This window comes from Anguilla anguilla, chromosome 1, assembly GCF_013347855.1.
Source record: "Anguilla anguilla isolate fAngAng1 chromosome 1, fAngAng1.pri, whole genome shotgun sequence".
NCBI lineage: Eukaryota > Metazoa > Chordata > Actinopteri > Anguilliformes > Anguillidae > Anguilla > Anguilla anguilla.
In genome coordinates, this window is record NC_049201.1 from 31522357 (window position 1) to 31544667 (window position 22311).

Below are 22311 nucleotides of genomic sequence, written 5' to 3' on the forward strand. Positions count from 1 at the left end.
AATGAGTCCATAGTCTTCCTGGTCTTTTCGTGGAATTGAAAAATGGCAGTAAAATTGAGTAAAATTACAGCAGTCTGAAAAAGCTAAAGGGAAGATTACTAGAATTAACCTGTTATTTTACCCGGATAAAAAGTGCGGATGGTGATTTCCAGTTTGCTTGTACTGCATCACCAATGTTAATTATGCAGAACTACCGCATACCTCACATAACTGTATCAAACGTTTTGAGTCAATTACAACGGGCTAACAAAGAAAATCCGGAAGAAAATATTCAGCAACCGAATTAATCCGTTAGAATGTTTTGATACGTAATATGCTGTCCCAGCGAATGCTTAGCATTTTATAAAATGAATACTAAAGCAAGAAAAGAACAGAAGAGCACACGTTATAATTCCAAGACGTTGGCATGCTATAACCAAAACTAGGCTACTGCGCCGCATAACATACACGTTTGATTTTAAGTTATTATGAAAATAAATTGGTTTGCGGCTGGAGATTTTTAAACATGGCGGCTGAAAGTAAAAAAAATAACACTGCAAGTAGTCGACCAATCAGAAATTTTCAGTGCTTGCGCCCCACCCCAAAGGTTCCTGTACTTTTGGAAAGTACTACCCCCCGAGCAGGAACCTTTTTGGGGGTAAAATAAAGCCCCAGGAACTAAATTTAGACCCTAGTTTCTGCGGTGGAAACGCACTGAGTTCCTCAAAAGGTTCCTAGTTCCGGGGTAAAGTTCCTGCGGTGGAAACGCGGCTTTAGTTCCTTGAAAAGTAGTTCCTGGGACTAAAAGTTCCGGTACTTTTGGTGGAAACGCGGCTATTGACTGAAATACAAGGTAAAACGTTTCGTTAAATATTTTCGTAAATATTTTCGTTAAATGGATTTTTCTAAAATGGAGGAAATTAACACATGCAGCTAAAACTACAGGTTCTAGGCTTCATTATGATGTATAGGTTGTGGGAGTTTGAAAGAAATCCAGCTGCCACACCAGGCTTTTGTCTCGCTAGCTCCCGCACCTAACGCCTCCTCCTCATCGATTCAACTTTCTGTGCATGTCAATACAGCCATATTGAAAAAAGTGATCTTTTGGATTGCAATTTCATCTGAAAATTTTAATGCCTCAAAATGTTGACATTTGATTATCACCGATGATGTCCTGCTGTATGCCTGCCCCTAACTGCAAAACTATTTTTGTGCTGTTTTCAAATAATCCCACTCCAAAAGATCACTTTTTTCAATATGGCTGTATTGACATTATTTGATTATTTGATTATTTGAAAATGCTATAGTAAAACTGCACGCAATTGGGCTAGGATGTAGAACAGGACCCCTTCTATCATGAACAAGTATCAACAGTTTGAGACCTTTTTAATTTGGGGAGAAATACCAATCCAAAATTGTACTCTTTTATATTAGCCTGCATTGGATTACATTGAATGTTTGAAGTGGGATTATTAAAAAACATTCACAGAAATGGGGTAGTATGTAGACCAGGCACCCATCTGCCAGGAACAAGTGTCAGAATTTTCTGAACTTTTACATTTGGGGAGACATTTTTATCCAAGCTTTCATATTTGTCAATTGCCATCTATTGGATTACATGGACAGTTTGAAGTGGGATTATTAAAAAATGCTACAGTAAAATTTCACAGAAATGCCTTCTGCCAGGAACAAGTGTCATAATTTTCTTAACTTTTACATTTGGACAGAAATTCTTATCCAAAGTTTATTTATCTAGTATGTCCATTTTTCAATAGGATTTTATTACTGTATTTGTTTATATAGACAGTTTGGAGTTTTATTTGCATAAGGTGCAGTGATATTTCATCCACACCATTTCACATGTACATTATTTCCTGTTCTCTCAAACACACGTAATGTTGAGACAATTAGATTTTGAGGAGAAAACAAATTGCGTGACACTTGTGTTTCTGATATTTCAATATTACAGAAAGCATCGTCTTAAACGACATGTCAAGTGAACGTAACAAAATAAACAATAATAATTAAAAAAACTAATTTCAAATCACCACCTTTGTTCAATTCCTCACTTGAGCAGTATCTCACTTTTAGAAGCAAATTATAGTCTTTGCAAACCGCGAAACCATCCGATCATATAACGCAACCGATTTAAGGTGGAGCGGAAATTTTGAATCGGGAGCCAACTTCAGCGTCGTGTTGTAACGTTAGATAGGGGCTACATGGAGCTGACTTTTTTTTCCCGAATCCGAATAATAACGAGCAACTTCGGGTAGAAGAAATATCTGTTTTCATTGCATTATTCGTGCTTTCCCCCGAATACAGTATTCGGATTCGGATACATCCCTACTGCCAAAGGCCTCTGCCAAATGAAAATGTTCTTTTTTGTCTAGTTGGGGTTGTCTGTGTGTTACACAAAGCCCTTGTCCTTCTTGTGGAAGTGTGAAATAAGTTTGTCTTCATCTTTAATGTCAGTAATAGGACAACATACAAAAAAAAACAACATAAAATGTCTTAGTAAGGTGTTGGGCCACCACAAGCCGCTAGAACACCTTCAATGCGCCTTGGCATAGATTCTACAAGTCGCTGGAACTCTACTGGAGGGATTGAACACCATTCTTTCAAAAGATAATCCCTCATTTGGTGTTTTGATTATGGTGGTGGGGAGCGCTGTGTAACACGTTGCAGTGCCCTTCCCTCCAAGGGGACAAGTGGACCCAAACCATACTAGCAAAATGCCCCCCACAGCATAACAGAGCCACCAGACCCCCTTACTGTAGGGGTCAAGCATTCAGGCCTGTGCTGTTCTCTTGGTGTACGCCACACACGCACTCTCGCCCACTTGTCAAAAATATGGTTAAGGATGACTCATCTGACCATATGACTTTTTCCCCCATCTCTCTAGACCAGTGCCTATGGTTTTTGCACCACTAAACTCTCAAATGTGCATTCGTCTTTGTAATGAGGGGTTTATACACCGCAACCCAACTATAATATTACTCTCTATCAGACCTGGGTCAAATACGTATTTGTTTTGGATTCAAATACTTTTCTATGCTTTACTGATATCCTCTGGTGTATTGGAACCAATGAAATACTCTCAAAAAGTGCAAACCCCACCTTCTGGTCATATTGGCAGGCTCAGTTACACCAGGCAAGATCAATAGAGCACAGAAAAGTATTTGAATCCAAAACAAATACGTATTTGACCCAGGTCTGCTCTCTATGTGGTTGCCGATGGTCTGCTCTTGCCGACACAGTCTGATCACATCCTGCATTGACATTCTCAGTCACCTAAGAGTTGTTCTTCTGTTTTTCCTTACATACTGCAATAATGTACGAGCATCACATTCATCGAATGCTCTCTTTGGACCACAATTTCTGACCCTATTTACCAACGTTTTTCCCATAGATCTAAATGCAGATGTCTCTTTAGTCACTGTTCCTATTGAAACACTAGCCAGTTGAGTAGTCTTTATTACTGAAGCTCTTGTCAGCCATGCCCCAATAATGAACCCTCTTTAATTGCTTAATTGTATCATGCAGTGCACCTGTATGGAAGCATCTGCATTTGCTATGTTTCTCCAATCATTTATTCAGGTTTTTTCTTTCATTTGTCACCTGTCTGTACTTATGATCTCCTTGCTTTGCTGTTCCCTTTGTAGAATACTGCACTATTGATATTCTCCACATCTGTACATTGCTCTGGATAAGATCATCTGCTAAGTGAGTGAAGTGTATATATTGTAATATTAGTGGTAAATATTAGTTATTTTCACTTAATATATAATTTGTTGAATAACACAAATGTACTGTACATACTCACCAGGTCTGGATGCGGTGGCTGTGGCGCAGTTAGCTGCAGCCTCTCTCTGTACAATATACTCCAGCTGGATCCCATATGTTTAATAAATTTTTTGTCAATGAAAATACCCTTAGTCATATGTTATATATGTGCTTCATACTGCATCGAGAGAGTGGAGATAAGCATAAGTTACATTTCATTAGTATTGCATTTCTTTAATGACTTCCCACCCCGTTAAAAGAAAGTGTTTTGGAACCACAAAATTTGTGGCAACTGGCCTAAAGAAATACTGTCCATTATTTTTGAAGCACTGTAAAGAATATTGCATATGTTTAATATATGTTTTTAGGATACACTGTTTTTAAATTATTTTGACAGTGACATAATTTTTTCTGTTGTGGATAGCATACCAAAACTTCTTTGTATGCAGTATGTTTGGGGTGATTGTCCTCTTGCAAGGGGAAGTGCCGTCCAATGAGTTTGGAGGCATTTGGTTGGACCTGTGCTACGCTTCAGAATGCATCAGCACTCACGGCAGCAATAAAGATACGTGAGCCAGTTCCAGTGTCAGCCATGCATGCTCAAGCCACAAAACTACCTCCACCATGTTTCACAGATGAAGATGTGTACTATGGATCATGAGCAATTCTTTTTTGCGCCACACTTTCATCTTTCCATCACTTTGATACAGGCTGATACTAATCTCATCTGTTCCAGATCTCTGCAGCTTTTGAAATGTAGGCTACTGTTGAGCAAACTCCAAACTGGCCGTTCTGTTCTTGAGGCGTATCATCATGCAGTGAATCCTCTCATTTTATTATTTCCTGTAATAATATTTCGCACTCGGACCGAAAGGTGTCTCTATTTCGCTGTGCAAACAACCGCTGCACACTTTCGTCTGCGTTCGGTAATGTGACACCCCGCTCCAGCACCAGGAGCCTCCAAGCTTTGACAAATTCTACACTTCATTCGCAGAAATATCCCTGACGTAGTCGAAGAACGGGCAAATAAGGGAAGAAGAAAAACAATGAATGCCAGCAAACAGCTTGCTTAAGATGAACGTCTGTGTTGTACAATTTGTGTTGTACATTTTATAATATCATCAAAGTAAAAAGTTTAACTTTCCAGTGGCTAATGGGTGACCACCAGTCTCGGCGGCTTCGTGTGAGGAGGAGATGATGAAGAATTACAGCAACAGTCCCCGCCGGAAATGTCAAACCCCGAATCACACGAGAGATCGAAACAACAAGAAGGGCAATTTGCTTTCTGTGATTTTCTTGAGATTTTCACTTCGAGTTTATGGGTTCTGCATGACTGCGCTGCTGCTGTTTTGTGTGGGTTCAGTCTTCTATCAATTGAACGGAGGGCCCCCCAAAATTCTTCTGGATATCCGACAATATCTTGGTAAGATACACCGTTTATTCTTAGGTAGGATATTGCCGTGTCCAGTCTTTGCCATACCAGATTGACCATTCAAGTTTTTAAAAATGTATCTCCTCTCTAACTGCAGTCTTCTGTATTTGCGGACGTGTAGCGGCACGCTTGTAGCTTCAGTCTTTGGTGTGCGGCTGTTGAATCACTTTTCTTAATAGCACACTAGCACCGGTTTTTGAGCACATCCAAGTAGCCTCAAGTAGCCCACCAACTGACGCAAGTTCAGTCATTCAACGATGTTCTCTATTATCCATGTAAAAGTCTACCCATATAGGCTACTGCAGGTTTGGGTTTAAGTAGGCTATCATATATAGGCTACGGGGTTGACTGACCGACTTGGAATCCATTAACGGAATAGATGGAAGACTTCAAGAGTTTCTTTCAGTGTGTCCTGAAGTGTAGGGTGGATTCAGCAAATGTGGGACAGCAACAGGATTAGGACACTTAAGATTTGCATTACTCTGCTATGTACGAATCAACAGCCAATCAAAAAAAAAATAATCTTGAATTGGTGCTACAATAGTTACTGTCATTCAACAATTGTTTTTTATTGGACTGACGTCTTTACAGTGGGCTTGGTCAGTAAAAACGTTTTTGAAAGTCTCCTGCTGAATCTACAAAAGGTGTCCAACATTTGCTGAATCCACCCTATTTAGATTAAGACACATCAGTGCATCTTTAAGCAGGTTATGTACATGGTGAAATCAAAGTGTAGGCTATAAGATTACCCTTTAATAAAGGTTGAGAATGTGTGCTTTAACCACCTGTTAATTGTTTGATTACAAATCTAAAATTGTGGAGTGCACAGGCACATCAAGAAAGAAATACGTCTTTGTCCAAAACATTTTGGAGCTCACTGTAAATAGATGATGCTAACTTGAAATTTAAAGTGAAAATTGAGTGCAATGAAGATCAAATTCAGTTTCAAACCATTACATTCAAATTCAAACAGTGAAATCCAAATTGAAGTGTATTTCAAATTAAAATTAAAATATAATTGTTTAAACATTACACATTCAAAATATTTGAATACAAATACAAGTTATGGAATTCAAATTAATTTTCTGCTGGCTCTCATTTATGACCATACTGGAAACTGCCCGTAGTCTGAACTGCTGCGAGCCAGAGACTAAATTTGGTTTTACTGGAAGCCCAGATTTGACCCTACCCAGGCACGGGGAATTGGAATTATGGACCGAGATGGGGGGGGGGGGGGGTTGCGATTGTGGACTGGTTTTAAGAAGCTAAATGTAGATAATGTAGATAAAGCACCCAAATGTAAAAAGGTTGCAATTGTCAAAAAATTTAAAAATTGCTATTTTTCTATGGTGGGAAATAATACAAAGGATAAATTAATAACATACCAGAACATTCTCAAATTAGTTGAGAAGGCCAAACAACACAATGTTGATTCAACCTATCATTCCAAAAATTATGCAATCATACAGCAAGGTCGGGGGGAAATTTGACTGAATGCAAGGAGAACGGCTGTTTTTCAGACTGCTCCAGTTGCACAGAAATCTAGGATGTCTACTTTGCATTCCATACAGTCAGTTATATTAGATCTTGGGTAAAATGTCAGGTAGTTAACTTGCCACAAGGTATTGTTTTTGAAGCTAACTTTATACAAATTTAAATGGAGCAGCAATCGAGGTAACTATATAACAACATGTTTGTTAGCTAGGTAGCCTGCATAAATAGTTAGAAGGAAAACTCACTTGATAAAAACAATTCACAGTGATCACAGTTATTTTTGTAAATCTAGATAGATACTGCAATCCAGATAATATGCAGATTTGGTTTAAATTGGTTCTAATCCATTTTATCCACAACTATTGACTTTCACTGGACCTTTACTGGAACCACTAAGGTAGGCCTACTTCCATTCCCTTGATCAGTTTCCCTTTATTAAGGTTAACTAGCTACCTAAGTAATGCCGGCTGCAAACATACATCTGAAAATCTGATCAGATCAGATGTAAAATCTATTCCACATCATTCAGGACTGGGAGGATGACATGAACAAATGGCAGAATTTAATTTATTTGGACATTTTAAATTAGTTTGTCTATTCCTTTGGCCTTGAAGGTACTACGTAGTTATTAGGGATGGGCACTGAGTACTCGAAGATTCAATTTCTCGACAGATAAGGACTGCTAGAGCACTAAAACAGTCGGTTATGTGGGCAAAAATATTACCGGAAAATAAATTTGCGTGACGTGTTTAGTTTCATTCTTTATGTTACGACAGCGTCAAGTCAAAATTGTGTATTATGTAAGGATTTTTTAGTTTACAGTAGGTTTTTTTAAGATGATCTTAATCGAGTTATTTTAATTATTTATATTGATTCTCAGAAATTTTCAGTTGCCCTGTCCTTTGCTATTTTTCTTTGTTTTTATTGCACACTATATTAGCCTATGTACAATAAAAACATCACCTAACACCACCCCATGGTGCGGTATATACCTAATGATATGCATAATTAAGGTTGGGTGTTTATCACAGAAAATAGCCTGTTGGCTAAAGTCACAGAGCAGCTGTGGTAAATCATGTAAAAATTAAAATGTGGCAGTGTTAAAAAACATTTTTAAAAGAATTTTTAAAATTACTTGATCTCGAGTGCGAAACAAATATTAAGGTAAAATGCATTGATTGGCCAGTGCACATTTTATCATTTTGGTCCATCACGGAAAGAAAGCATGCTTTTTGCCTTTAAGAATGTGAAACTAACGCATTATGCCTACTAAAATAATAAAACACAACATTGTGTCCATTTTTATTTCTTTGAAGTTTGTTTTGGTACAACATGGAAATCATGGAAATGGTTAAAAAAATGAGGAAAGTTACAGAACTGCCAAAAATTAAGGAATGCCCCCTAACAATGCAAACTGTTAAGGGTTTACCTGAACACTATGAAAATCATTCACCTGAGATAGAGAACTAAATGAAAGCAAATACTAATGTGAACAGGTGAAAAACCAAAATCTTAGAAACACTCTAATTCCATCGCTACTGAACGTGCAGCTAAACTAAAGTAATATGGGTAGATTTCCAGATTACCTACATAGCCAGGTGGATTATTCTGCCACATAACAGGCTAAGTGCTTACTGAAAAGTCAGTAAACAGTCAGTAATGTAGTTTTTGAGATAGCCCTGCCGGGGTGGAGCTCGCACTGGCCAGCAGCAGGATGTTTAGCAGGGTCCTCTGGGTTTTCAAATGGGATTAAAACCTGCTCGTCTGAGAAGTCCAGATCGCCTGCTGCAAAGCCTTGGTCAATGTTAGCCCTCAGGTCTGCAGCTGCAGGTGGTGTTACTTTCTGAACGGAGCTCGCATGCCACCGCAATCCGTCAGAGAAATGGAAGTGGCCGGGCCAGGCCGAACGGTAATCTGCATAGGCATGGACCAGAATGACAGCAGTTTGTGGTCACGGTGGGGTCAATTCAGTTAAACTCCCTGTGGGGAGAAAACCCTCAAACGGTGGCAAAATATGACCCAGTCCAGGACTGTGAAAGGTAGCGTTTTCACCCATCATGCCCTATTGTAGCCCTGCTTCATCTGGTATTGGCGGTCCGTGACTCTATGGTGGCCCCGTGCTGGTGAAGCTGGAGCTGTCTGTACCCGCAACTGATCCAAGGGCAGCTGTAGTTCACGTGCTATTATGAGGAGCACTGGGGAGCTGTCACTTGTGGAATTTTTGGCTCGATAGTGCAATAGGGTGTGAAGACATGTTGTGGAGAATGGAAAGTCGTCAGCTAGATGGGCTCTGATGTCATTTGTTAGCATTTGGTTCAGTCTCTCCACACCCCATTGGCCTCAGGGTGGTACATGGATGTACGGATGTGCTTGGTGCCCCTTTTTCCCAAGAAGGAGGCAAACTCTGCAGATATGAATTGTGGGCTATTGTCTTTGATGATAGCTGTGGGAGTACCCCTTCAGATGAACAGCGACTTCAAGAAATCCGTGATCACGCAGGTGGTGACAGATCCAGTGGCGGCAACCTTTGACCGTTTTCATAGGCCACCATGAGAAAATGTTGGTGGTATGGGACCCCATGGAGTTCTCCACAGATATTGGGCTGGGTGTTGTTCCGAATGCTTGGCTAGCCAATGCAGTGGCTGCAGCGGAGGCAGTGCTGTATGGCCAGTCTTCCCACTCACAAGGTAGGCTGCACAGTCCCTCATCATGACCAAAATGTCCCTGTCTATGCCCGGCCACCAGACCAGATCCCAGCATCTTTGTTTCACTTGCACAATGCCCAGATGGCCGTCATAAGCCATGGTCAATACACATACTCGTTGGAGGCTGGGTACTATGGTGCAGAATCCACAAGCTATGCTTGCGATGTTCCACCAGTAGTGGTTGGCACACACCATCCAGCTCCATGGCGCATGTTTTGAATGGCGTGGAGGTCAAACACACTAAGTGGATTGTTGTAGGTCCCAGGTAAGCACAGGGAAATGGCGTTTGCTCTGAAGAGTCGACAGGGGCGGACTGGAAACACTGGCAAAATGGTTTTGTTAACCACAGCACTGAAATCTCTGCCCCTTGGCAGGGCAGTTCTGAGCTCTGGTAGCATGTGATGTGGAACCACAATTCCCACAGCCCCAGCGTGCTGGCCAGCATGAGCACCCGGCATAGTTGACATCAGAGCTGTCATGGAGGGAAGTAGGTTTTAACGGCCGTGAAGAATGCTTTACTTGCTGTCACAAGCATGGCCTGAAAGGGGGATTTGGATTCAATTTGGAACACTATTTCCATAGCCTTGTTGAGTGTCAGGTCATCAGGGGACATTAGTAGTTTCTCTCTAATTTTTTGATTATTTGTGTGTTCAACCAATTGGTCTCTAATCAGTTCATCCTGAAGCAGTCCACTTACAGAAACTAGCTAAGCCCCTCAACTCTACAGTGCACTGGTGAACTGACTCACCCGCAAGTTGTCAGCGCTGACGAAACAAAATCCTTTGCGGAATTGCAAATTTTTTGGATCGCCATTTGGTCATATTTTGACCGAACTCGCTGCTTGGACCAGTAATAATAAAGCTATTAAAATGTTAAAATCAATGTGGACTAATTTTACATGCAAAATAGTACAAAATAAAATACACGTACAGGTTGAATAGTGAGTGTGGAGTGTGATTAAAAATGGTAGCTAGTCATATGATTCATAGTCTATGTATGAACTTTCATGGTAATGAAGACCCAATGTCCCCATATGAGTACTTTGTGATTAATGGCATACTGGGTCGTGCCTATCGCTAAAAAGTGTCAACTTTGCATGCCATACCAAACAACTAATATTTATAATTATAAATAAACATATTTCAACATCAAAAAATGCAGTTTCTCAAAATTTGTGCTTTGCTGGCTCTTCTCCCATACAGTACATTAATTGTGATTGAAGCCATCTTGTTTTCAAACAGTACCATGGATTGTGCTGGCAGCTAGTGCAATCAATAGTACCAAGCAACCTTATTTGAGTACAACACTTGCAAGTTAAGATAAATGCTGTATAGAGCTCAGGGAAGCCAAAATGTTATGTCCTCATATGAGGACACGGTGTCAGGAGGTAAAACCCCAAAATGTTTAACAAATACCTTAAATGTTTTTTTTTAAATGTATCCCCAGTATTTTCTTATCTTCTTTAGTGGGATGCACAGTCATTTTCATACAGACACCCAGCCATGGGTTTGGGTGTTTAACTGGCTGGCTGGATACAGACGTTATATGTCCATAGACTTCAGGAATATTGGATGTTTTCATGTCTGAATGCTTGTATGGGAAATACCCACCTGGTAATCTGGTCGAAGTCTGCTAGGCACAGATACTGTAATTGTGCTCCTACTTACATCAAGGCCATGCTCTTCTTTTTATAGGGCCATTTTACTTCAGGATCTGGAATTAATTAAGTCTATCTAAACATTTAATTTATTTTTGTGTATGTATTTGCTTTTTTCAACAACTGCAACTTTGTGGAATCCTCTTTGATGGACCATGTTGGCCATTTTTAGTGCAAGGTACTCCTAGCACACATCAGTCAAAGTGAAACAAGGGAAATAGCTTGTTAAGCTGTTATTTTTGCCAGGATAAATAGCCTTTGTATTTGTAATTTAAAAAACTGCAAAAAGTAAGCTTGTTTTTATCTTATTTGAAAGGATGTCTCTTCCGGGATTTCCTGGTGCAGAACTCACTGGGGCATGTCTATGACAAAGAGAGGTCAGAGGTTTGAGGGACAGATCTCTGTAGGACTTCAGGACATTGAGTAGTCACTATGATATTTACTTTCATCTGGGATCATTTCTACATGGCTTGCATTTTAACCCTATTTAATCCATTACATAGTATGTGCATTTAAATAAACCTAGAGCTTGACAGCATGATAGAAGACCATGAAAGCATCTTAGAATAATTACAGATTTCTTAATGCAGCAATTTGCTTACTGACCACTGCTGGTTATTTGAAGGTGTGGCCCTAGGTCCATCCTTATTCTACCACTGAAGTTCCCATTCTGATTATGTACCAGAATGTGAAAAGTGATTCAGCGCAAAGCCAGTTAATGTGCTTTAGACATAGCTTGAAGCAATACATTTTATATGTCATGTCAATCAGACTGCCCTATCTTTGGCAGGAAAAATAGAAAAAATTTGGAAAATTTGGAAACAGTACACTTACGTTTATCATATTTGAATGGATGTCACTTCCAGTATTTCCTGGTGCAGGACTCACTGGGGTATGTGCATGACATGCAAGATGGAACAGAGATGTGAGTGAGAGGTCACTGGCGGACTTCAGGACATTGTTGAGTAGCCACTATATTATTTACTTTAATATGGGCTACTTTTCTGGACACATTACATGGCTTGCATTTTCCCCATATTATTTAATTACACACAAGGTTTTTATCAGAATTAGCTTTTACGACACTGTTAGGTTTCTGTAGCAAAACTGTATGATCTTCTTTTTCAAAAGAGTTTACAGCAGTGAGATAAAGTTAGAGCTTGAGGAGCAGGAGACATACACAATGCACAAGGCTTGAGGTGTTTGTTTATTATAAATCTAATGTTATTCATTCCTTCAAATCAGATGACCTGAATAAAGCAGATTTTCTGCTTTATTCTAGCGGAATTATGCAATACACCTAAAGGTAATGCATTACGGACTGAAAGGCTTTTCTTTATATAGTTCCTGAGCAAAACACAGATTACCATTTAAATAAAATGTGCAGTCTATGAAGTCACATCAGCAATCCCCACCAAAAGAATTAAATGAGTGAATCAGGATTTTATTTGAATTTAATTTGAATATTGAATACATTTATTAATTTACTTATTTAATACTGAGAATATGTTGTTCAAAGGGCTGAATTAAAGGGAATTAATATACCTTGGAAGAGGTGGGCAAGCTTCTCCAAGCATGAGTGCAGGGCACTGACGGAGAGCAGAAGTGCTTCTCTCAAAGAGGACTGAAGCTGTCTGTGGCCTTCCAAAACATGATGAATAGTGACTAATTGAACACCTCTTTGTGTGCATAGAGAAAAAAGCAGCAATATTTTTTTACAATACATTTGTTAGAGTATGGAGTCTTCTAAACCTAATGCATTTCTGCTTCAGTTTTTATGAAAAGTAAGTTTGCCTTGGGCTCATATGGAACTGTGAATAGGTGACAAGGCATCCAGGCAGCTTTTCATAACCCACTCAAGGACATGAATCTACAGTTATAGTTCTAGAATCCTATGCCAGCCTAGCCCACTTACATTGTAGTTTATCCTGATATACAACATAAACAGCATTTTTGAGAGTATATTGGGGGATAGTTACCCTGGCACTAAGAAACCCACATTGTAGTTCTCTCGTTTAGTCTATATATAGTTTTAAGCACAAACACAAAAGGGGGCTTGATGTAGCATTTGGAATGAGTCCAACATGAAACAGCTTGACTGAGTGTCAGTAGGCCAATGCCCTTGCAAGCCTTCACCACCAAAACACACCTTTTTTGTCATTTCAATCTACTTACTTAGCTACTGAACAACCCCTGGTATTTATTAAACATTTATTTAAATGTGGTTTAGATTGTGAGCATCAAGAGAAGAACCAATTCATATTTTCACCAGAAACAAGACTAAATTCCTTCCCATTAACATGAATAAACAGTGGCTGTGTGGAGGACTCCCCGGAGTATGTGGAGTGTCAAGCAGCCATGAAGCAGCTCTCTGTGCCTCTTCCATCAGCAACATGAAAGCTGCTTTATAACAGTTTTGTTGCTCAGGCAGAGCAGGAGGCCAAATTCTGCAGACTTACTCAAATCCCATGTACAGGCAAAAATAGAACAGGAGATAAATAGAAATGTGCAGGACTAACAGAAAATTTATTTGGCCTATAACGCAAACTATAATAAGGAATGGTTTATTTCTAACGTTTTTTTCCACTACCTTACTGAAAGTTTAATAAAGTGTAGATAGTAGTTACTTTTAAGTTCTAAAAATAAATTTGTCACACTGGTGTGACATCCAATGGGAGGGAGATGTGGCAGTTCCAGGAAGAACATCATTTGCCACATGGAGAGAGAGCGCACCCACACATGAAAATCAAATAAATGAACACCTTCACCCTTCCCCCTCACAGGTTCCAGGTGAAAACAATAAACTAAAACAACAAACTAAAATAACAAAGACAAAAGAAAGTCAAACCCAGCAACAGCTTTTCAGCTCGCGGCTGGTCTCAGCTGGCCAACTTTTCAGCTGGTCAATTTCTTTGTCTGTCTTGCAATGCTATTTGTTTGCAAGAACGAAAGCCAATTTAGAAATGATTTTCAGTCAGGTGAACCAAGAACAAGATTTTTTAGGGAATTGTACTGTCAAATATATGTTTTTTTAGGGAATTGTACTGTCAAATATGATCTATTCATTAACCATAGCTCATGACCATTTAAATTGTTTGGTATGATTCATTAACTTTGAAATACCATTTCCCTATTTATTGTGAATAGGGAAAGTTGAGGAACTTTAATATTTAAGATTGATCTGAAATAATAAAAATATATATGAAATCTAACATCAATATAAAATATTACAAACAAGCCAAAAACAGGAATAATAATTAAATATAACAAAGACAATGCAATGAATGAAGTTACATGTGTTAGGAACCAGCTTCTCTTCATGGAATCAAAGTCAGGACAATGCAAGAATTCACCACTTGCAACAAACAAGTTTAAAAGCAAAGTGAAAGTTTATTTTATGTGTGCCTAATGCCAGAGATTGCATGGCTGGTTGTATCACACGTATGGCCGTCGAGGGTCTTAGTTGGTTAGTAGGTGACTTAGTTGATGCGCCTGTCTTAACGACTAATTGTATTTTTATTTATTTTTATTTTTCCATAGATTGCGTTGTTGCCGTTCTCGTTGTTAGTGTTAATCAGTTTAACCATCAGGGTCCAAGTTGAACTATGCGGTTGTTCCCTGTACTTGGACCGGTACTTCTCTCTAGGGTTTTCGTCATACTTGTTCCTGGTTATGGTTATACACTTTGTTGTACGTCGCTCTGGATAAGAGCGTCTGCCAAATGCCTGTAATGTAATGTAATGTAATGAGGGAACTCGCTCTTCCGAACACCTGTGTTGCCTCACTCAGTGTGTGTGAATGGCTGCCAAACTGCTTTCAGTCCTGTTTTAGATAATCACCAGAACTTTTTCTCTTTTTCTCCTGAATGCAACAGACTGCATTCTTGTGTGGATTGCTGTACGACTGAGATATGTGGTTTAAATTCTACATAAATGATAACATGCAAATTGATGTTTGACAGAGGTGATTTACTGCTCATGTGAGCTAAAAGACCAGAGAAACTTCCTCAGTAGGAAAGTAATTTCCCAATAAAAATGCCAGTGAAGAAGGTTCACTGGAAGTTGAAGCTGGTCTGTCCCTATATAATGGTAATAGAATCAAACCCCTTATATTATGTCATCCCTGCATTTCATTACTGTCAGTGTTACATCAGCAAACAGTTGTGAAGCTTGTGATGCATTACAGTAGGCTTCTACTGCTCTTTAAATCTATGTTTGAACTCAAATATGTCTTTGTATATATGCTGGTCTCTGCCCCTAACAACTTATCGAAAGTCAGCTTACCCATTACATTACAGGCATTTACATTACATTACAGGCATTTAGCAGATGCTCTTATCCAGAGCGACTTACTCAAGCATTTGGGACATGCCAAAATTGATCCAGGGTCTGGGAAATGCTGATGGTCTTTTGACCGGAAGCAATATTGGATATTAATGGTAAGTCTATAAGGCATTTTCATTATATTAAATGAATGTCATGGAGTTTAAGGAAGACAGTTCAGCCAGTCATTTAGTTATGGTTTAACTGTTCTACATGGGTTTCAAATGCTTTACTGCAATATTTCACTCTTTTAAAAAAAATGACATTGTATCCTGTTGTATGTATGCATAAATAAACCTCTCTGAACCTGTTAGACATCCTGGAGCATTTTTGCCTAAAAATTGTGAAAGGTTTACTAGGGCCCCTGGAGCAAATATGTGGTTATTACTACATTTTTCACAAAAGGGGTGAAATCTCAACAAAGTCCTTACAAATTTATGTTACCTGTAGGCCACAGTAATGGAGGCCATTAACCTCTTAAACCTCATTTAAAATCCATGTCTTTTGTTAGAATCCCCCCCCCCCCCCCCCCCCCCCGCTTGAAGAAAGAAGAACATTTGTACCAGAATGACCGAATCCCTGATTCTTTGAGTCTCACTCCTTAAACATATAGGACTTTTTTTCTGAGAAACTATAAAGGAATCCAAACATTGTTTTTTGTATTTTCTTTATTCTGTAGTGATTGTATTTATTTCGGATACTGGATGAAACCAGATTTCTTTTTTTGATCGCTCCCCAGAATAATCACCAGGATAACGGTTTTGTGTGGATTGAACAAAGCAGTAATATTTCACATCCGTTTTCCCAAAGGTGGGACGAAATGTCCCGAAAACCGCTCCAAATGGCACCAAATACTGTGTATATCTTCATTCACAGCCATATTCCACTTCCAGATGGTAATTCCATGGAAGGTGGTACCATCTGGAACACCACAAAACAGATATTCTTTATTTACCCATTCTCTCGTTTTGACTAAGCCCTGTATTTCCGTCAAATGGTGTCCTTTTGGAGAGCTTCTGTGTATAAAATATGTTCATAATGGTCACTTATCACACAAACTATAGTAACTTCAAACAATCAAACATCTTGTTTTACTTTGCTGTGTACTCTGACCTGCACTCAGCTGTCAGGGTTGCTGTAAATCAGGCTTGTAAGCAGTAAGTAATTGCTGTAATTTGCATATGGATGAAATGAACCACAGCATCCCCAGCACCCCTTTCAGTCATCAAAGCTTACAAAGGAATTTCACAGGGAAGTGTAAAGGGGAGGGAACTTATGTCATCCACAAACAGCCTCCCACGCAGACACACATACAGATCTCACCCTGATCATTACAGCAGTGTTTTTTGTGCAAGCATTTTCCAATAAACAAACAAAGCTCCAATAACGAATTGATTAATCTTGCGCTAAGCTTCTATTCCTGGTCAATGCAAAAACGCCAAGTGAAAGTAACTGGGTACATAGCAGGATAGCCAAGACATCATTTCAGCGAGAAGAAAGCTGTGAACTACGTTTAAAAAGCTATAGAGCGGGTAGTAGCTGGCTTCTAGGTCATTTACATGGCACTAGAATGTCTAATTCAGAGAATGATTTTGCTGGTTATAAGTTAAGAAGTTGCTTTTCTGTACTTTTCACGTTTGAAATTCAATTTATGTGTATAAAAATGCTCATTTTCAAATGCTCTGGAAAACGCTTTCAGCTCAACGGAAATAACCCATAATGCATAATTGTCTTTTGCTAACCTATATACAAAGAGCAGATTGATTGCTTGGGGATCAGAGGGGTATTTTAGTGATATCAGTGCCATCATTGTTGTATTAGCAGTTATTTGACTTGTTGTGGACAGTTATTGGATTTTAAAATACCCTAATTAATCATCAGTCTGGGATGTCAGTTTCAGCCCTGTCTTGCTTTTCTTCTCTAGTGGTTTTACCGACTGAGACAGTGTTTTTGCATCAAAAGTGTGAAGAGTCTAAAGTAGGCAGTATACTTCGTAAGAAGCAGAACTTTCTGAGCAAAACGAAGCAATGAGAACAACTGAAGAACAAAAAGATGCGGTTTTGTGTGTTCGTACGGTGCAGTGTGTGACGGCCTCCAGGGAGAACTTTTGGAAAACTTCTGTCTTGTTCTCAGACCTCCCCCTCTCAGCTATTGGTCCAAATATTACATGGTTGATTACGTCACAGTTGAGAGTTCAGAGGGCAGACTTCACATGCTAATGTACGGAGAGTCAACGCCAGTCTCTCTTCTGTAGAGATGGGAATTCTGTGAGTTCCCGCATGTTTGATGAATGGTGCTACTCGTTTCAGCAAGTCATCAAAATGCCTAGCACACATTCGGAAATAAGAGAAAGTGGACCCCCTCGTCTAAACTCCACATTTGCCGAATGTACAGACAAAACTCTCCATTCTCCATCCTACTCAGATTTAGAGGGCGAACGTACCATCTCCTTCGCCTTTTTTCTTCTTTTGCATAGCTAGATAAACTAAAGCCACTTTAAACACTTTAAACTTTTTGTTTTGTGTTGTGATCTTGCGTAGCGCTTCTCTTTATACATCCATGGCGTAGCCGCGAGACGGAGGTCTGGGCGAGATTCCAGCCCCGGTTAATAGCTGCCTCGTAATTATTCGTAATTATTCATGCCCCAGCGGTGTGGAGTGACTTTAAATGGTGCGGTGTTCTCACTGAGTATAGCAACAACAGTGTTCATGGACATGTTCGCCGGTGGTTCTCAATCCTGAAGTTCTTTCTTCTTACTGAGTATACTGCCAGCTTAAACTTTACAACGGTGTAGGTTGTTACAGCAGTGCATCTATGATGTGTGACTGATGAATGCAATAATAAAGACAATGCTATTTTAGACACCGGATGGAGCTAATTGGAGCTATAAGACACTGGCCAAGTTGAAAGAGGCAGATTGGGAATTTGGCCAGAACAGCTGCACAGAGTGTTATGGGCTCTGTATTGATGGGTGAGAGGGAGTTCTCATAGCACTGTAGTACTCCTACTCTTTGTGGGAAACTTTCCTGGTTGACATTAGCGATTGATCAATGAGTTCTTTGAGCAGACTGCATTATGTATCTGTTTACATAGCTGTACTTTTACTGAAGAAATTCTGGTAAAGTACCACTGCAACCTGGATCTGCAGTACTCTGTTCTCATATCCAGTGATTTAACCAGTAGTGCACAAACTGAAGTCCCGGAAAGATTTGGGGCCCACGTATCAGATTCCACAGCTGTGGAGACTGATCCTGATCTTGCTGGGGAATACAGCTAAGGCAGTGTGTCAGAGCCATGCTGATGTAACACTGGGCTGCAACATGCGTGTGTGTGTGAGAGCGAGTGTATATTTTGTGTCTGTGTATATCCGTATGTGTGAAAGTTTGTTTATGTGTATGTGTGCATGTGAGATGTGCAAATGAGAGAAACAATGGTGCATGTGTCTGCATGTGAGAGAGGATGTATATGTGCAAGTTTGCTTGTGGAAAAAATAATATTGCTCATGTGTCTTGAAAGAGAGGTTGAATGTGTGTTTGGTGTTGGTACATGAAGGGAGTGTGTAAATAAGAGAAAGGGGCACGTGTTTGGGGTGTGTTTGTGTCTGCCAGTGTGGATGAGGTATGTGCCTGTGAAGCATATGAGTGTGTCTTATGTGGTATGTGTGTCTTATGCCAGTTCTGCGTGTGTATGATGTGTGTGCATATACAGTACAGTGTATTTGGGCAGTGAAACCATTTTTGTTGTTTTGGCTCGGTACTCCCCCACATTGGATTTGAAATGAAACTAGGTTAACTTGCACAATCAGTGCGTTTACATGCATAGTTGAAATCAATCTATATTAATAGCTCGATTTGGCCAAAGATGAGATTTAATCGGGTTATTGTCGTCGTCCCAATATACATGACTCAAATAGTTTGCCATTCCGCGTTTTCTTCCATCCATTTATTTTAGGATATTTAGCTCCTTTAGTTGCAATAGCATGAAGTTGGTCTTCTTGTCCGTCCAGAAATGTGTTTTTTTTTTTTTTTTTGATACTAGGGAGGGCAAAACTGAGCTTTAGAATGTCGCCAGCAGTGAGCTCAACAATGCATTTCTCACAGGAAAGGTTGTTTGTCGCCTTTTTTTTAGTTCATTACAGTGGTGATAGAAGTTACAATAATTAAGTGGTACTGTGCTGTTAGCCTTTATTGATCGTCATTCAAGGTTAATGTGAAGTAGCTAGCACAATCGGACAGCACTAACCCATAAAAATGTACTTTGAATGGTACTTGCTCAATCGAATGGTAAATGTGAAAAACATTTGATTATAGTCAGCAGCACCAAAAGTCACACCCTCAATATACGGCAAAAGTTCCAGTAGAAGATAGAATTAAATCTTTTAAAGTTATATATTTTCTGATACGTTATCGATTCCACTTGGCCACAGTAGTTGCTATGTAAATTACGGAATATGCGCAGCAAGGGCGTGCACAGGGTCGGGCTAAAGTTGCCCGAGCAACAGCCCATTTTCCCTCTTTGGCTGAGCTGCCCCTCTGGAGGAAAAAAAAATTGTTTTATTTTTGCTGTTGTGGCTTTGTCACGCCAATTTTTGTCCAGGCTGCAATGCAATGACATTCTAAAACAGCTGTTGTATCAATTGTGACGTAGTTAACGTTTCGTTACAGCGTCCGTTTCTGATGCAATAAAGATTCTAAGACAACTCAGCAATTTTTCTGGTTTTACGGGTTATTTTCCAGACTGAAATGCAATCGTATTAATAAACGGCTACACATGTGATCTAACTTTCAAGTAGTTGGCTACCTCCCTGGATATGAAGTAAATGTTTTACCAAGAAATAATAATAATAAATAATAATAATAAATGCAATTTTATCCACGGAAATAGCTATACAAAAAAGGCAAAATAAATGTTGTGGTCGCGATCGCCATCATAGAGGTCAGAAGGAAATATCACTGACTAAAAAAAAAAGAAAAGTTGGCTCTCTCTCTTTTCCAGCGGAATAAACACCCTGAAGTGAAGCACAACATTACCTACTGATCGTAGATAAGACCGCTGTGAGGTTGCTTTCCATAGAGGATTTCAGCTGCATACTCCCGTATTACTGAAAATGCTGTAGAGGTGGCTATGTGCATACTGGCTTATGAGTGCTGTGTGCGTTGTTATGATGGTAGCGTATCGCCGGCTAGCGCTAGAAGCTAGCTAATTGTTAAATAGCCTACTTAGCTACACCACTATATCAATACATATTATATTCGATTTTGGGGGGGGGGGTGCAGGGGATACGTCCCCCTCAATATTTAGAACACGTGCATTTGTCCTCCCCTAATACAAAAACATGAAAGAAGCATTTCCACCATAAATTGATGCAGAAAAGGCACAAATTGGTGCATACAAATTCACCAGAATGCAGGAAATTAAGTGTTTGACCCTCAAAATTTCATGGGGGAGGACCCCCAGACCCCCACTCACTGGGTCCCTCCCAAAGTTCAAACGAAACCTATGCCACTGTGTATAGAAATATAGGCTACATATAAATATAAATACGATTGCATGCTTTAGCCCCGGAAGCCCACACCCAGCAGCGCCACTGGGGGGGGGGGGGGGGGGGGGGGGGGGGGGGGGGGGGGGGGTGTTGCCCTTTTTTCAGGTTAGAGCAACAGCCCCTCAAAATGTCTGTGCACGTCTCTGATGCGCAGAACACCTAGGCCAATTGTAGTCTGATTAAAGCGTATATATACCGTAGTAAATCGACCCGAACCGCATTATCTCGGTATGTTAGTCCGACTTTGAAAAATTCGACTTAGTAGCTACGATATCAGTCAGACTACAGTGTTTACATGATCCAGTTTTAGCTGGACTAATAGAATAAATCAACTTTTTCAAGCATCATGTAAACCTACTGACTGTCAACTTTAATTTAAGGGTATTTACATCCACATCCAGCGATGAACAGCCCTTAATATTCAGTGCTGTGAAAAAGTACTAAGAAATGTATATGAAAAAGTTCTCCTTTTCTGATTTCCTTTATTATTGCATATTTGTCTCACCGAATGATTTCAGATCTTTAGACAAAATGTAATATTAGGCAAAGGGAAACTGAGTAAACACAAAAACATTTTTTTGTTTATTATTTTATTTATATCATGAAAACAGTTCTTAAACACCTATATCACCTATGTGAAAAAGTAATTGCCACCTTAGTTACTCCATCAACCAAATTTAATTGATAACTAGATTCAGCTGATTGAACACAACCAGGCCTGATTGCAGCCAGCCCTGTTGAATCTAAGCCTCACTCATATTGAACCTTACCATCAGAGTGAAGTAGTCATCACAAGGTTTGTACAAGAACACTATGTCATGATCAACAGAACTTCCAGAAGAGATGAGAAAAAAAACTGTTGAAATATATCAGTCTGGACACGGTCACAAAGCCATTTCTTAGGCTCTTGGACTCCACCCGAACCACAGTGGAGAACACTTGGAACATTGTTTAATCTCCCCAGGATTAGTCAGTCCGCAAACACAAAGCAGAGACAAATCCAGGATGTCACAAAAGTTTCCAGAAGAACATCCAAAGAACTGCAGGCCTCACTAGCCATAGCTAAGGTAAGTATTCATGATTTCACAAGAAGAAAGACTGGGCAAAATTGGGATTCATGGGAGAGTAGCAAGTTGGAAACACCTGCTAACCAAGAGAAATAATAATTCTTGTCTCACCTGGATGATTCCCAAGCCTTTTAGGATAATATGGCCCCTATAATGCCCACAGTCCAGGAGGGTCCTGACAGCGTAAACCATCATAGTCCAGGGAGAGTGGGGGGTATCGAGGGGGACTGCCTCAGCTAGGGGACCAGGAACCACCGGCCAATGGAGGAAGCCATGAGAAGTGAGTGAGATCCCATAATGGCTGGGCAGTGCAAGTTTATAGGTTACCTC

The 22311-nt window shown here is 39.7% G+C and overlaps 1 protein-coding gene across 2 annotated transcripts in view; it reads left to right on the forward strand.

Annotated features, from left to right (window-relative positions):
• Positions 1–4583: 4583 nt before the first annotated feature.
• LOC118233950 (uronyl 2-sulfotransferase-like) overlaps positions 4584–22311 on the forward strand; it is a 49301-nt gene continuing 31573 nt past the window's right edge. The window contains exon 1 of one of the 2 annotated variants that reach the window (XM_035430132.1): positions 4584–5209. In XM_035430132.1, the coding sequence (XP_035286023.1) occupies positions 4957–5209 (253 nt within the window). In that variant the 5' untranslated portion in view covers positions 4584–4956. The remainder of the gene's footprint in view (positions 5210–22311) is intronic. The other variant, XM_035430140.1, reaches the window with a different exon arrangement.